Below are 17,447 nucleotides of genomic sequence, written 5' to 3'. Positions count from 1 at the left end.
GTTGGTGTTAGTCCGCGCGGGCCACCGGTCGGCAGCGGCCGCCGGGCACCGGCACCAGAACGGCTCCCGCCACGCGCAGCCACCAGAGGGCGGGGAGAGGCGCTCACGAGGCGATCTCCTTCATTGGCCGAAGCGATGTCACTCAAAATGGGAAGCGTCGCCGGGTTGGCTGGCAGGAGGCGTGACGCACGGGCCTGGCGCACACACACGGCGGGAGGGGCGGGGCCTGGGGAAGGTGATCAATCTTCATCAGTCCGAGGCTGGCAATCACCCTCAGCGCCGGCCGCCGAGCAACACCGACCGCAGGTAACGCGAAGCCGACGGCGTCAGCAGCGGCGCCCCCGCCCCCTGGCGCATCTCTGAGCGCAGGGGGCAGGGCCGCGTGTCTGTGCTGGGGGAGGGCTCCGCGGCGGCGGCAGCAGCTGCTGCACCGACCCAACTCTCGCTTCTGCGCCTCACTTTCCTAAGCTGCCCCGACTGTACTTCCGCGGTGCACAACTTGCACCGCACTTTCCAGCTGCTCTGTCTTGAGGGTATCTAAAGTTATTTGCTTTTGCTAGCTGTATCCACTTATGTTTTCTCTCGATTCAGTTAAAAACACATCCTCCTCTCGGCAGAGCTGCTGCAAAGTTCTGATTTACGCTTTTTTCTTCTTTAAATGCACCGTTTTTGCGCAGAGAGCCGAAGCCCAAACCCCCCTACCCCCAAGCCTCCCTTTCAAGAGCGCCCAATGCTGCCACCCTTTTCCACCTCTATAGACCTGCCGCCACCCATCATGTAGAAAGTGTAGTTCCTGGCTTTGGACATAGTTGTGCTTCACTTGTGAGTTGTGCTTCTCTTGTGAGCTGCGGTGTTGTTGTGCTGCTCTCGGATCCTCTGACGTGCGCCTGCAGGTGGGGTGGTGCGGGTGTGAATCTGCCTCCTCCTGTCTCCAGGCGATGTGACTGTTAAGTTGTCAGACTGGTTCTCTCCCTTCTGGGCGAGTGAACATCGAGAGCAAGAAATAACTTAAAATGTAATTGTCAGGGGTCCCGAATTTAAAGTATGGTCTTTAAGCGTCCTGCGCACCTTGAGGGGCAAAACTACAGGAATTGCTTTTGACGCGTTAGCAAATGAGGAGTCTCTGAGACTTTTAAAATGAATGCACTGTTATATCTTACCTTGTTTTCTTGTTGGCCTAATATATGGCCTCGATCTGGAGTATTTAATATAAAACCTTAACTACCGTGCAAGTATGGCCTTGATCTGGAGTATTTAATATAAAACCTTAATAACTACCGTGCAAGTATGGCCTCGATCTGGAGTATTTAATATAAAACTTTAATAATAACTACCGTGCGAGGACGTCTACTCTCCTGGGAGGCCCGGCCGTGGCAGGAGCAGAGGGGGCGGCTGTGCGCTTTTGATGGAGGTGAGTGGGTTCAGCTGGTAATTGGAGGGGCGGTTTTCTTTCTCTTTCCGAGGGGTGAATGTTTTGTTGCTGATAAGGCCGCTGCCCCCTCCCGTGCGCTGGCCCGCGGGGTAATTAGGCCTAGCCGCATTCTCTAGACTCCCGACCTGCGTTTACGTCCCCACACCTTCTTTCCTAAATACAATCTATATTCTCCATCGGTAGAAGTGCTTTTGTCGTGATGGGATAAGTAATGCATTGTTTCCTTTTCCTATGCACTCGTAGCAGTAGAACGGCGTTTTTTGGTAAACATAGGTAATTGGGGCATTTGCATTAAAGCAGCTCGTGTAATTAAAACCTGCCAGTGTGTGTTTATTTCCACACCATGGCCTTTTCATATTCTGATTGCAACGTTTACAGCCATTAGAAGGGATTGCATGGTGTGGAGTGCAACAGGTTGTCAAAGACAAGGCCTGGAATTACGGTTTTTTGTATGTGGACTCTGTCCTTATAAAAAAAAAAATCCTGAACCTATACACAATGTAATTTTATTTTAAAGAAAGCAGGCTTGGGGTCAAGGTGGACCTCTTTCATATTTACGAGTTAACATTTGTAAACGACAGCTATGCCTCTTGGCATCAGTAATATGTATTACGTTAGCCTCTAAAATATACATTTCAAAATTAGGTGTACATGTGTTACACGTATCTTTCGAATGCCTGGTGAAGTGGAGTTTGTGCTATTCAAATTCTACGTCCGTCTCAAGCGTTGCAATTTATTGATAAGCCGAGACTTACCTCTTTAAAATTGCATTGGAATCTTCAAGTGTTTCCGGCCTATCTACAAGATACTTGGAATTCGTATTTTTTTGTATCCATGTAAGGTTTAAAAACAAAACTACTCCATGCAGTGACACTCGGACATAAACTAGCCGTCTTTGGTATATCGCTGAGTGCAAACTGAAATGGCTTAAAGGCAAATAAGTGGTGTGTCCGGTGTTTTGAAAGGAAATAACTCTTTATACTAAACCTTGCTTTTATGCGTCCAGTCGACATCTTAATAAAATATAATAAAGCCGCAGTCCGTGGGTTTAACTTTGTTGTATTGGTTTGCAGTCTAAATTTCTAATGTCTGTTTTTCGACCTGCAGGGCGGACAGCATTCCCGCTTCACCCTCGTTGGACGCTGTGTTTATCGATGCTCCCCAAAAACATTTAAGTGAGTTTGCTCTCATTGCAGTTGGGAAAAGTGCATTGCAACTTTAGCATCTAATAATAAAGCCAGCCTTTTAGAAACGGTTGATGTGAGCCTTGTAGACAGCATTCCAGCTGCATGTTTTAGTTGTATTGATACCTTTAGTGCATTTATTTCACCGAGGCGGTGTGTGAAACGGACGCGTGATTCTTGAGTGTTCTCAAACATGACATGTAATAACGCTGACAATAGTATACACTTTTCAGTAAACTGTTGTTTTCGCTTCTTTTTCCAGCAGGGTTTGTCAGACGTTGTGACGCGCCAGAGAGAAGAGCCTCGTCTGTCCGGGACCCTTCTTTTCGGGTGCGGACCGGCCGGCACCATTCAGGGGTTTAGCATGATGTCCTATCTCAAACAGCCCCCCTACGGCATGAGCGGCCTGGGGCTGAGCGGAGCCGGCATGGACCTGCTGCACCCCTCGGTGGGGTATCCGGGTAAGGGGGTGCCAAAGCGCGTGGCATGCTGGCCGACAATCTCACGGTTAAATAACCCTTATTTAGTACCCTGAACCAATAGATGGTTTATTTATAAAACAGCGCGAGTAAACCCATTAACTAATGGTGGGTGTCCCTGTGCGGTGGGCCCTTTGAAGCCCGAGTGCCCAACTTTTACCGTAATTAACCCTAGTGCAAATCAGTGGCCCTGCACATAGTATGCGGGCGCTGTTCGGTGACCCCCGATGTCTGCCGCATGCCTCACGAGAGGAACAGCGCTGCACACCTGAAATGTTGGTCGCTTGTTGATTCTCTAAAAGCGAGGGCTTTGTTTTTGCGAAGAAAAGCCCGCGGAAGTAGTGTCAGGGTATTTTTTTGTTGTTTTTCCAAGCCCATTGCCCAGGTGTGTGGGTTTCCTTTCGGCCTACTGTACCCACCATTGAGGAAGTGTTGCAGTCTGCTGCAAATGTGTATATAGCGGTTTACAAATGGCTAAACTCGTTCCCTTCACTCCTGGACACTTGTTTCTATTTTGGGGCGGGAAGGGGAGTTCTGGGATGGGGCAGATATCGACCATTCAATCAAAAAAATGTTCTGGAGTGCCAAGGGTCATAAGACCTGCTCTTTTCTGCCTTTTTTCCATGCTGTCTACTTTTGAAAATCTGAACGTTTTTAGTTGCAAATAAGCTTTAACTGATTTTTGACCAACATCAAATGGCAGAAAGTGACGGTTAAGCATAATAGTTGTGATACCACGGGAGGGCAGTGACACTATCTTTAGCCTCTGTATGTGCAGGGAAATGCTTCCCTGCACTGTCGGCGCCAATGAGGGCGTGCTGTATGTACGTGGTAGTGCTGGGCAGTGCGCATGGTGCCCGCTGAATCTTGGGTGGTAGATGTCGCAGTTAAAACTGGTGATGCGTGTGGCTTTGTCATGCTGTCGTTTGTGTGCGTGCGAGGCCTAGTGTGCATGGTTCGTCTTGCTAGTATTCATACTAGTTTTACTGTGTGCCTGGAGTCCACTGCTGCATACTTTTCTAGTTATTGGTGCTGTTGCTGCGAGGGATACTGATGTAAGTATAGTGTGACTCGCTATTTATCCCGGTGGTTGCATGTGGCCTGGTGCTGTGTGTGGTGTTTTGCTCTCCTTGATGTGTGTGGGTGCGCCTGGCTGCTCTTCCTGGCGGTGTTTGCATGTGGCCTGGTGGTGTGTGGTGTCTTGCTCTCATTGATGTCGCTGCGTCTGACTGCTATTTATGCCGGTGTTTGTATGTTGCCTGGTTGAGTTTGTGGTAGTTTACTTTTCTTGATGATTGCGGGTGCGCCTGTATACTATTTATACTGGTGTTTGCATGTGGCCCGGTGGAGTGTGGTGTTTTGCTCTCATTAATGTGTGTGGGTGCGCCTGGCTGCTCTTCCTGGCGATGGTTGCATGTGGCCCGGTGGTGTGTGTGGTGGTTGCTCTCCTTGATGTGTGCGGGTGCCCCTGGCTGCTCTTCCTGGCCCGGTGGAGTGTGGTGTTTTGCTCTCCTTGATGTCTGCGGGTGCGCCTGGCTGCTCTTCCTGGCGGTGGTTGCATGTGGCCCGGTGGAGTGTGGTGTTTTGCTCTCCTGGATATGTGTGGGTGCGCCTGGCTACTCTTCCTGGCGGTGCTTGTATGGGCACGGTGGTCTTTTGCTCTTACTGATACTGTTGCCTGTGACCCCTGGCTGAAGCGGTCTCTCTCTCTCTCCTCACAGCCACCCCCCGGAAGCAGCGCCGGGAGCGCACCACTTTCACCCGCTCGCAGCTGGACGTGCTGGAGGCGCTGTTTGCCAAGACCCGCTACCCGGACATCTTCATGCGGGAAGAGGTGGCCCTGAAGATCAACCTCCCCGAGAGCCGAGTGCAGGTGCCTTTCTACCGCTGCTGCTGCGCGGCTCGCTGCCCCGTGTGCCTCAGTGCGCCCACACTCTACCTGTCCGCACCTCCTTTTACCTGGCTGCAGCAGTCCGCAGTACTTTCTGCCCTCCCAAACCTTGCCGATACCTCTTTATACTTCAGAGGACTTGTTACAAGACATACGCCCCACGCTCTTCTCTCAGATACTGTTTCACCAACCCCTAAAACCCAACAACCTCTCAGACACTGTTTCACCAACCCCTGTTTGTCAATGTCCCATTCACCTCGCCCTTCCCAGCCTCCATTGATGTCTGGATAGCCTTACACGCGTCTCCCCCTCTCCTGCACACACGAGCTGGCAGACCCCCGACCTGAGCACCTGTTACACACACTGCTGCATACCCACGACCCCCCCCCCCCCACACACACACACACACACACAGTGCCACCGCACGGGCCTGTGAAGAGAAAGTGGCCCTCGACACTTCTTGCCCTCTCCCAATCTGCACGCTCGCCCCGTTTCCTTGCACTGTTATTGTGCCAGTGAAGTGTGGTGAATTCACACCTGCTTTACAATGGGAGCGACGTTTGGGATACTAGGCGCGTACGTTTTTTTTTTTTAGTGCATGTCCTTATATTATTGCGGCTAAAAGCGCAAACATGTTTAAAGTGGTCACGAGTCAAAGTCAAGTTTATTTATAAAGTGGACATGAATTAATAATATACCTTCCTCTGTCCATACTTGGCAAGGCGCTATGAAAGCCGTTTTAAAGTACTTTATAGGTCAAGTGATCAGTACCCGAGTGAGTACCGCACACTACGGGTTGAATTGCAACCAGGCACCTTAGAGGGGTAACGTATTAATGGACCAACATGAAACACCGCCCAGCGTTTCCATCAAAACCGACCAACTAATGTATTGCGAATTCTAATCGGCTCATACATATACACACCCGTAAATCACGTTTTTCTCCTTTAAGATATTTTTCTTATGTAGGTAGCAAAAAAAATCAGTTGGAAAGCAGAATACATTTTCTACGATTACATATAGGCTTCTATTAGTAGAAATATACTTAGTGGCTTTTTTGTGTGTAAATGTCAATTATCGGATTTTCATATTAACAAATGTATGAACAAATATATTCCGATAACGTTCTTCGTTTTAAACTCGTATGTTAAATATCTTTATTACATTAAACCCAAAATAAATATAGGAATTGACTCTTTCACAACAAAAATACTCCAGTTAACTGCTGTGAACAGTTCGGGTTAGAGGCCCAGACTGAGCAGCAATTATTCGACACAGCGGAATATTTTAAAGCTGGGTCTTAAAGAACTACGGTTATTTATTATTTTCCATCCAGTAAGTGTGTGTATATATACTTTTATTTTATTTTACAAAGTGTAGTTTTCTGTTTTACTGAGCAGAAAACGAGGACTTGAAATAGTTTTCTAGAAAAGACCTCAAACAAGTATTTTTTTCTTTTTTCTTTCTATTATGCTTCATCTATGTTTAAGAATTATTTCGTGTAGTCCCCCTTTCTCTGCCACAGGTTAATTGAAAATTAGTTTTACTACAGTCGATCCAAATGTTAAAGCGCAATGCTTATTCTCATAAGTCAAAGTTGTAGGGCCATATCTCGGTATCCGACTGGAGTAGACTAGTACTGATTTACAAAATTGTAATGAAATGACCATATTAATCATTCGGGGCCGATTGTGAAGATGTGTTAGAGTGCATCCAGTAATATGTAAGGGTTCTAAAAAAACTCGAAGGCATAATGTTCACTAACCCAACACTTTATGCATTTAAAAAACATGTCCAATTCTTATTGGACCCTGTGGGTGTGTGAACTTAAACCGATGCACAGAAGTCGTCTTCCCACTTAACCCAGCACAACCTGTTCGACGTTAAACAGAAAGCAGATTCCACATGTCATCCTAAAGTTTAACGAACCATTGGTTTTGTAAAACGTTGCTCTCTACAGAGTTCGATTATACTTCCCACTCCCCCAGGCCCGCAGTGTTAAAACACGCAGGTCTCGCTGTGCGTGGGTGCTGGGCCTGTGCTCCTCTTACCATTGGGTAAACTAGTTTGGACTTGGGTGCGCAGCTCAGGTGCGTGGGCGTCATATCCGGCTGACCTGCCAATAGTCTTGGGAGCGGCCATCTTCTGCGCGCTGGGCGGGCGCCATCTTGAAGGGTGCTGCTCTGTTTATGGAGGCCTCGGGACAGTGTCCTGTCTAAATGGCACCTTCTCCAGATCAGTGTAAATAAACGTATTGTCCCAGAGTGAGTGAATGGTGTGTCGTGCAGCATATTCCAGAGGGCCCCCCTCAGCTGTGCTAAAGTCCCCGCGTTTGAGATGTTCCCGAATGCTTCGTCCTTGCCTGACCCTGTGTTTTGTGTCCCCTCAGGTCTGGTTCAAGAACCGCCGGGCCAAGTGCCGGCAGCAGCAGCAGCAGAACGGCGGCGGCGCCAAGAGCCGCCCGGCCAAGAAGAAGGCCTCGCCGGCGCGGGAGAGCTCGGGCTCGGAGAGCAGCGGCCAGTACACCCCGCCGGCCGCCGCCAGCTCCGCCTCGTCGTCCTCCTCCAGCTCCAGCGCCTCCAACAACGCACACCCGGCCCTCGGCAACCCGGCCCTGGCGCCCCTCGGAGGCAGCAGCAACCCCCCGACCTCCTCGTCGTCCATCTGGAGCCCGGCCTCCATCTCCCCCGGCTCGGCGGCCCCGGAACAGGGGGGTTCATGCATGCAGCGCTCGGGCTCCGCTGCGGCCTCCTACCCCATGTCCTACGGCCAGGCACCCGGCTACAGCCAGGCCTACCCTCCGGCCGCCTCGCCGTACTTCGGAGGGGTGGATTGCAGCTCCTACCTGGCCCCCATGCACTCGCACCACCACCAGCTCAGCCCGATGGCGCCTGCCTCCATGCCGGCCCACCACCACCATCACCACCTCAGCCAGTCCTCCAGCCACCATCACCACCACCATCACCAGGGCTACAGCTCGGGACTGCCCTTCAACTCCCCAGACTGCCTGGATTACAAGGAGCAGAGCGCGGCTTCCTCCTGGAAACTCAACTTCAACTCTCCAGACTGCCTGGACTACAAGGACCAGGCCTCCTGGAGGTTTCAGGTCTTGTAGGGAGCCATGGACTCTTGGTACCTTTTTTTTCTTCTCATGGGCAATTGGCTTCTGTGGCGTTGAGGTTCCCAAGAAAAACGGAGGAATTTCAACTAATGTGGATGAGTACTATTAAAAACAACTTTTTTGCACATGCTTCAATGTGGATATTAACTTCTTCACTTTCCAGAGTCTGGGCGGCTATCAACTTTCAAGAATGCTCGTTGAGTCCATCTTTCTCGAAGCTGTGTACTACCTGCAATTACATTTTTCAGATGACTATTTATTCGACAATGAGGTATTAGGGGTATGGACTGTGGTGCTCACCAAAAGGACAGCCTCCTGTGTCTTTATTTTTAAAGGAATCCGAATGTATGGCACATGGACACCCCTTTGTTTTTCTTTGCCAGGTCACTTGCCCAGGTTCTGCCCAAAATGCTCTTTGATCATGCAACTTAAATCAATATATATATATGGAGAAGACATGAATGTCACTTGGGCTTTTCATCCTGCATAAAACTTGTATAGATAAACTTTCAATTATGAAGCTATATGATGTTGTACTCTTGCTGCCCGAAGCAGCTGGAAGTTTGTAAATAATTTAGGCCCGTTCAAGGGGCCACTATTTTAGTTGATTTTATCGGGTGCATACTTTTAAAGATTATGGTCTGCTCTTTAAATCCGGGAAATCTGCGAAATCCCTCTCCTTATACCGAAACCAAAAGTTATCTAATCTTGCAATCTTACAAGGTTTAAAACTCCGATTTGTATTTATTACTTATTACGAAGAAAACTTGTTCTATTGGAACAAGTTTAAAATATGAATAAGACTAAAGGAGGCTGTATAGCACTCGAGAGGGGAGGTGTCTACTCATTTAAGCAAATAGGACCAAGCTTTATGTTATAGGGTACTCGGGACTGTTGTTGGATTCAGTTGATTTAAAAGGCCGGTTCGTGTGTTGGAGGTGGGGTTGCAGGTTCCCTATGTCCTGTATTTTTTCGAAGCCACCTGTCTAGTGTTTGAGCTGCTTCTCCTCCTCACCGGACTGGGGTCCAAGAGCACTTGCTGCTGGTCCGGGCTGGCCATAGGCCCTCTTTAAGGGGACAGAGGGCAAGGATGTGTTTTTTTTTTTCTAAACGTAAAACCATGGCAGCCTCTACAATGACTTGTTCCAGTGTAAGGCAACCCCCTATTTACATACCCATATAATAAAAGGCAATCTATTAAACCAGCTGCTGTGTCTGCAACGTCATTTCAATGAGTAGTAACAACATGGCTCTGTCGTGTCTATTGCTTTCTGGTTTGCTGTGAAAAACAATGCACTGTGTTCTCGAGAATAAAATAACTTCCGTAGACTAACTAAATAAAATTTTCGTATGTGAGGGGTAGCATACACTTCCAGAACCCTGCATACCCTTTTGTTTCACGCTGTGCGACTCTTCCTTACAGATGTCAAAGTTTTAGCGCTGTGATTTTTATTCATTCAAATTCAGGCGCATCCTTATTTTTCCATGCTCTATTTTAAGAGCGCCACAGAAAAATATTTTTTTTTTACTCTAGAAAAGTGAAGAATTAGTTTTCATTGGCTGCAACTGCTAGAATTTTTCACACGCTTGTAAACGCACCCTAAACGGAAGTTAGATTTTAAAATATTAATTTGAAGTGCACTTTACCAAGTAACCTCATAACTCGAAAGATATGGGAAGCAAAGAGCTCGCACAGTACAGTTCGTTCGGCTGTTTTGTAACTATAAAATTCTTGCCCCTTTTTGTTAAAAAAAAAAGTTTAGAATCCAGTTAACTCGCACCGTCTTTAACTCGGAGTTCTTGCACTGCCTTACTTCTGGGGCACTTTAAAATAGAATTAATGGATAACTCCCAGGGTGGAAACTATAAACATTTTGCCTTCTGGTTTGATGAGCACTCTTTGCAGAGATGGCGTACTTACTCCTGCCTAGCGCCAGGATGTGACATGTCTGAGAGCAGTATCTCGAATTACAGATTCGATTCCCTCTGTACCAACCCGGCCTCATCTCCTTCGGAGGTCCGAACAAGTAGGGTCGAGTTTGCCATAGTAAGGGGCCTTGTAAAGCTCCAGTACGCTTTATAGAAATATAATCTTCGCAGGGCCTGATACACTCGCTCTGACTGTCAGAACTATTCACCCATTTATCTACGCCCGGTGCATACTTCCTGTAAGACAACTGGAGTTCAGTTTTCGAGTGAATGCTGGGCTCACATTGGCATGAGATCTTCCTCTTAGACGCTCCTTTGTTCTGTAAACCATCCCGGAGCACCGTGATTCACAATAAGCACAGGCTCCAAATCCTTGTGTACACACCGCCATACAGAAGCTTTCATTAGGGCCCAGCGCGGAGATAAACATAGCGCCTCACAGCCCGCGGTAGTTGTATACAACATTCCGGGCGGCAGGCACAGTACGCAGCATGCTCTCAAACGGTGTTTTACAGAGCACACCTAAAACCTGATTTTTATCTTCAGTTGGGGTTCGCCTCAATCCTGAGCCACGTCAAAAAGTATGTTGGTGATTGGCCGTTTAAAACAACCGGGACAGAGCACATGCACTTATTTGACCTTAAAAGGGGGAGTGCTGGCACTTCTCGGCAAGTTTTCAGTACTTCGGGTTGTGGGGCTATCGGCGCTTCTCAGAGTAGCAGGAAAGAGGCGCGCTGGGGTAGTAGGTACCTGCACTTTATATTTGCATGCCTAGCGCCGGCTCCGACCCTCCCTTCGTCCTCCGAGAAGTTGCTGAAAGAAGCCATGGGTGCTATGTAAACCCAGGAATGCCCACTGTGGGTAAACGTATGTTTGTGGGGTTTTTCGTGTCTGGGATAAGTGCGTAACGCCGAACGATAGCTATTTCCTGGTTATTGCGCCTCGGGAGCGCGCGCGCGCGTTCAGGGGTGGACGTGTCCAAGGCTGCTTCACCCCTTCGCCCTGGCATGGGGGATGGACTGGCCCCTGGGGTATCTTGAGGCCTTGATAATCCTAATGAGTGAGACTTCGGGGCTAGACTGGCGGGCCTGAGGCAAACAAGAGGCCAGTGTCTTGCATGAGCTCCCGGGCGCCGCCCAGTAAGGTGTTGTGCTCCATACAGGCACCAGGCCTGTATGCTGCAAATGCGCCTTCACCTGTGTGTGCCACACGGCCCAGTATGCCCCCCCCGCGCAGGCTGGTACCAGGGCAGCCCGCTGCCCTCCACCCCTTTCTGCACATGTTGCGCCTCATGCAAGATCAACCGGTGTCCAGGAAGTAATTTCAAGTAAAACTTACAAAAAGTTCTGCTTCCTGCCTCTGAGTTTGTGTATTGTTTTTTAATGTAGTCTGCTTGATTGACGCGTTTGCGGTTCAGACACCCACACCCTAGTCACGCAGCAAACAAGCGCCAGCGGAAGGGCCTGCTGGGAAGCGATGTGCCAACTGCGGGCACCAAAAGAGTCGCGGCGCTCCTTCTCTCGCACTTCTGCGGGTATCCTGCAGGCCCTCTGCCCTGCTGCAGCACCACAGCCTGAGTTCGCTCGGCGCTTTAGTGAGGTGCACCATTTCTGCCCAAAACTCACTGCAACTCCTCGTCTAATCCCCGCCTGGACAGGGTGTACCGTCTTCACCCCACACCACCGCTTCCCGCCTTCTCCACAGCCACATTGCAGCACATTTCCCACTTTTTCTTTGTAGCCCTGTCGCTTCCCACTGCACATCTTCCTACCTCCTCCACTGCAGCACACGTACCACCGGCACTGCACCGCATCTTCTAGCACGCGTCCCACCTCCTCCACTGCAGCACACCTGCTACCAACACTGCACCGCTTCCTGCAGCACGCGTCCCATCTCCACTGCTGGAGCACACCTGCTACCAGCACTACAGCACGCGTCTCACCTCCTTCACTGCAGCACACCTGCTACCAACACTGCACCGCTTCCTACAGCACGCGTCCCACCTCCACTGCTGCACACCTGCTACCAGCACTACAGCACGCGTCTCACCTCCTTCACTGCAGCACACCTGCTACCAACACTGCACCGCTTCCTACAGCACGCGTCCCACCTCCACTGCTGCACACCTGCTACCAGCACTGCAGCACGCCTCCCACCTCCACTGTTGCAGCACACCTGTAACTTCCAATTCACAGGTTTCTGCAGCAGTCACACCACCTTCATCAATATTACTGCACCGCTCCCTGCAGCACGTACCGCACATTCTTCACTGTAGTTTCCTGCAGCACGCATACCGCCTTCATCACAGAAACACTGCACTGCTCCCTGCAGCACAGCACCAATCTCCTTGCGTCTAAGGCCGTTCCGCGCCACCTAGCTAGCACGGCCTATTTGGAATAAATAAACTGCACTTTGTCGCACTCTCTTGGGTGCTTTGTTGCTGCACATCAATGCATTAAAGGCCCGCTAATAATGGCGGCTCGTCGACGCCCCCACGGTTGGCCCTTGGAAGCGCTCACTGCTCGCAGTTGTAACTAAAGAGACGCTTCAGGGGGAGAGGAGGGTGCCGGTGGTAGGAAGACTTCTCTGGAAGGCTGGGCCTGGAGGAGCCCGTCCGGGTGAGACCCCCTCGGATGGCCGAGGAGAACGCGCTTTATTGCCTCAGAATAATAGACCCCTCCGCGCGCCCGGGTCCCGGAGACGCCTCGCGCTCACCTTCAGCGAGACCTGAGCGCGTGCGGCCTGCTTCTGAGCGCGTGCGGCCTGCTTCTGAGCGCGTCAGGGTCCCCGACCAATGGAAAGCCCTGTTTGCGCGCGCGGGGTCAGAGTTCGAGTTCCGGTGAATTCACCGCATCAGGAAGTCATCACCCGCCTTTAGACATTTCGGCTGATAACTTCCTGAAATTTTAAAGGGAAAAAACTGCATGTTACTCACTTCTCTCTTTATATATAATGCAGTTCATCACTCCTGTTAATTTCCATTGATTCGGATTATATCTCTGTGATAAATCGCCCCCCATCATCCAGGGTATGTTTGTGTTTAGACTGCACTTGAACTCGTACTCCCCTCAGAGGTGAGTCCAGACTGCCCCACCAACCGTGTGATGTTGAGTCAATGTATGGGCCCAATTCATTCAAAGGACACTGCCGTGAATATCCGTTCATACTGCAATAGAGCTCAGTGCACACTATAGAGAATATCCGTTTACACTGCAGTGAAGCTCAGTGCACACTGTAGAAAAGTTCCGTTCATACTGCAGGGGAGCTTGGTACACACTGTAGAGAATAACTGTTTACACTTCAGTGCACACTGTAGAGAATATCCGTTCACGCTGCAGTGTAGTCAGTGTACATTGTAGAGAAAATCCGGTTACGCTACAGTGGAGATCAATGAACACTGCACTAAATATCCGTTCACACTGCAGCGATGCTCAGTGCACACTGTAGAAAAGTTACGTTCTTACTGCAGTGGAATGCAATGCACACTGTAGGGCATATCTGTTCATACTGCAGTGGAGCTCAGTGTAGAGCATATCTGTTCATACTGCAGTGGAGCTCAGTGTATCGCATATCTGTTCATACTGCAGTGGCGCTCAGTGCACAATGTAGGGCAAATCTGTTCATACTGTAGTGGAGCACAGTGTACACTGTAGAGAAAATAGCTGTTTCTACTACAGCTGAGATCAATGCACATTGTACAGAATATCTGTTTATCCTGCAGTGGAGCTCCGTGCACACTGTATAGAATGTCCGTTCATACTACCCTTGAGCTCTGTGCATACAGTAGAGAATATCCGCTCATACTGCAGTGGAGCTCAGTGCACACTCCCAATTAGATCTGTTTATAGTGCAGTCCAGCTCCATGCACACTGTAATAAACAGACGTTTATACTGCAGCGGAGTTCAATGCACACTGTAGAGACTAGCCGTTCAAACTGCAGTGATCACTGCACACTACAAAACAGCCGCTTACACTGCAGTGGAGGTCAGTGCTCACTGTAAAGAAGCGCATAGACTGCTAACGGGCGCAACGCACCCTGTAGAGATGTGCCCAGACTCCACCGGAGCTCACTGCACAGCTGCTGTTATGGGGCACGGGCAGCAGGGCAGCCCGTGTGAAGGGGGTGGGCTCTTGGCGCGGGCACTGTGGAAGTGTACGCCATGTTACACCGCAGAGTGGCCCAAGGACCGCGTTGAACTCTGGCCCTCCACATCTGTATGGCCCGCACCGCAGGAGTTCGAGTCCCGCCAAGGCCACCTCAGCTCTTCATCCTTTAGGGCTCGGCCAATGGAGTAGCATCACTTTGGAAGCTGGCGCCACCTCCCATTTACCACGCCTCCAGACGGTGGTAGGAAAAACAAGTTGTTACGAACAGTTGTTTGTTTGTTGTGGGTTAACAAGCAGACCACAACTGTACTACTTTAATTTAGGCAGCAACACGGGCACTGCCAATCTTCCCTCAGTGTACCCTCCTCGTGGCTGGTACCGCCCTCACGAGAACTGCCACTCGTCCCTCAGAGTACCGCCTACACGGGCACTGCCAGTCTTTCCTCAGTGTACCCTCCAGGGCTGGTACCGCCCACACGGGCACAGCCAATCGCCCCTCATAGTACCGCTCACACGGTACTGCCAGTCTCTCTTTCCTCTGTGCCCCCTCCTCAGGGCTGTTTGCTTGTGATTGTACAAGAGGGTGTCAACAAAGATTTGACGTCTTGGAGAAGCGTGGCTCAGTGGTTAGAGGCGGCAGACCTGGAAGCTGAGATCAGCCGTGGACCAGGGTTCGATTCCCCGCCTCGGCGGGTCTCGGGCTCAAAAATTCCACGGACTTGATAATTCTCTTTCCGGTGCCTACTCAACTCATGGGGTCACACTCTGCGACTCTGGGCAATAGCTTGCTTAATCTCCACTACGGCCCCTCGCGGCGGGATGCCTGGCTTTCACCTTGTGGACACCCTGCCGGGGTATCTCACAGGGGAATACCAGGACGGGTTCCCTAAGCAAGCGCCGAGATGCCTACGGGTAGTCGTGCGCTATACAAGAGCGTAATCATTTCATCATTTCATTTCATTTCTCGACGCAGCTCACACATCCGGAGTTTTAAAGAAATGTGTGCTCAAAATTTCGACTCCCGGAAACGACTCAGACCACGGGGTCCGTAGTGCAAAGCACCACAAGGGCCGAGGCCACTCGAGGTAACATTGGAAACGGGCCCAGCCAACGCACCAATCGTCGTCTTTTCATTTCCAGGACAAATTAAAGGAAAATCAAAGTAAATGCGCACTGCCCGCCTTTTCGTGCCACTGGTAACGAGCCAATCAACGAATTAATGAAGGAATACAGTAAATGAGAATTCGCCTGCTCGTGCAGGAGTTTCCCATACTGTGGTAGAAAAGCTGGAGGGGCGGGAAGACCGCAATGAAGAAAGCAGCATAGAGAGAAGTATGGAATATTTATTGGTTTGGACTGGGGGGGTCGGCGGAGAAGGTGCAGTGACGGAGTGAGGTAAAAAGAGGAGCCGGCCGGGGTCCGTTCCAGATTCAGTAAAGGGGCGGAATCATCCCATAAGGAAATGAAAGGTGCTGCACATAAGGAATAAACGAAAAGCTACCTTTACTCCATCCCCGTTTTGTTGACTTAAAATAAACCAGTCCAGGTATATTCCCCAAAAAGAGCGAGTTTCTATGGAGTTCCATGGGTTCAAATACTTACACTTTTAATACCTTTAATATAATACTTACTTCGAACCAGGGACGCCCTAGGTACTGTTTAGTTACAGGTCTGTTCATTTATTCAATTATAGCCCCTAAACTGAATCTGCTCTGTAAAGCGCTATGCCAACATGGAGGGTATGATCCGCTACATATTAACCAAGATAAATAAATGAGCCTGTTGGAGTTTCTCCCCTTGCTCAAAACGTAGATGTGATAATATTCCTCTTTGAATATATATATATATATGAATTTCCGCCACACTTCTACCTTTTATAAGATGTTTAAATAGTAGGTGGTATTACTGTCCAGTTGAATGGCACGTATGTTGCCGACCTCGGAAGGATGGAAGGCTGAGCCGTCCGTGCTGGGAGTCGAACCGGTGGCCTGTACATAACATCCAGTGTCAGAGACAAGGCTGGGAGAGCTAGGCCGGGCGTGTCCTCTGCGGAGAATGTGCTAGTGTGCGCCCCGCACCTTGTATGCTGGTTTACACCGAGCGGGGGATAAGGCACCGAACAGGATGGAGTAGGCAGAGTGCCTGGACGCCAAGACATTTCCCTCGTTTCCAGAAACAGAAGCAGGATCGTGGCAGAATCACAGAGGTGGCAAACAGTATAAACAAAATGAATACTGCTTTATGAAAACAGACACAGAATATGGCATAACGAGACCAGTACCAAGAAAATAGTCCTGGATTTTCGAGAACCCCAATCGAGATCCTAATAGCATCAGGCTTTCTGAGATAAGGAACACAAACCACGAAAAAAGGGAAAAATAGCCAGAGACAACAAACAAAACAATAACTTCAGACTCGGTGGATTAAAAATAAAAATCTGTAATCCAAGATTAGTACGAGAGGTAACAATCTAACCCAGGGTTGTCCGGGGCAGCAAAGATAACAAGAAAATAACCGTAGATTTATAACTGATATAACTTTCAATAGACCTGCACATTTTCGCGGACAGGAAAAGTTGTAAAAGGAAAACAACCCAACACTTTCATAAACGAGTAAAAACAAAACGCACCTGGATTGAGAAAGCAAACTGCAACACAAACAAGGGAGAGTTTACGTCAATACCCTCAGGGCTGCACTTGAACCACGCACGCATACGGAATACCCATCCCATCCCTTATTGCGTCACCAGAGTTTTAGTGGCTGCAGCAAACCCACGGGGGTGGCCCTCACCAGTGGCGTCGCTAGAAGGGGGCAGATACCCCCACCCCAGCTGATGAACAACACCGAAATCAACACACTACCCATTGCCACACACTTTTGCCCAACTACATTTACCGCAAAGCAGCGCTTTAAGGCAATACACGAGCCTACATATTTACTTAAAATACGTAAGTCTGCCTTTCTATATATGTGTGTCTATACATATAGATCTAGATATATACATACAGTCAGATGTAAACATTTTCAGCAATATGTGTGTGTGCTTATCCACGCGTGCACACTCTTAATGGTTGCTATTTCTAGGTGCCTCACTAGTTTGAGATGTGTGCCCCTCCCCCCCCCCCAAAAAAAACACTTCTAGAGACGACACTGCCTAGACTAAGGTCGTCAAAGAAATATGTAATCAGCGCTTCTATAGCTCGTCATTTGTATAGGACTAAATAATCGAATGTACCCAAGCGCTTTGGACGTACAACCGCGGCATGGTTCGATGTTCAAACAGAAAAAGTTTTCAAAACTTTC

The 17,447-nt window shown here is 49.4% G+C and overlaps 1 protein-coding gene across 5 annotated transcripts; it reads left to right on the top strand.

Moving 5' to 3' along the window:
• The first annotated feature begins 222 nt into the window (after positions 1-222).
• Positions 223-9,312, top strand: OTX1 (orthodenticle homeobox 1). Of its 5 annotated transcripts, none has more exons than XM_078649450.1 (5): positions 223-306; positions 2,540-2,607; positions 2,879-3,077; positions 4,817-4,968; positions 7,376-9,312. In XM_078649450.1, the coding sequence occupies exons 3-5, from the start codon at positions 2,981-2,983 to the stop codon at positions 8,099-8,101; spliced, it is 975 nt and encodes a 324-aa protein (XP_078505576.1). In that variant the 5' UTR covers positions 223-306; positions 2,540-2,607; positions 2,879-2,980; the 3' UTR covers positions 8,102-9,312. The 5 variants fall into 5 exon arrangements, with proteins under 5 accessions (XP_078505576.1, XP_078505578.1, XP_078505579.1 ...); XM_078649452.1 differs by having other exon boundaries at positions 245-306; positions 2,882-3,077; XM_078649454.1 differs by lacking the exon at positions 223-306 and adding an exon at positions 516-533 and having other exon boundaries at positions 2,882-3,077.
• Positions 9,313-17,447: the final 8,135 nt, after the last annotated feature.

This window comes from Lissotriton helveticus, chromosome 6 (genome assembly GCF_964261635.1).
Source record: "Lissotriton helveticus chromosome 6, aLisHel1.1, whole genome shotgun sequence".
Classification (NCBI taxonomy): Eukaryota; Metazoa; Chordata; class Amphibia; order Caudata; family Salamandridae; genus Lissotriton; species Lissotriton helveticus.
The sequence above is the reverse complement of the archived record's forward strand: the minus strand, read 5'-3'. Positions and strand labels throughout refer to the sequence as shown.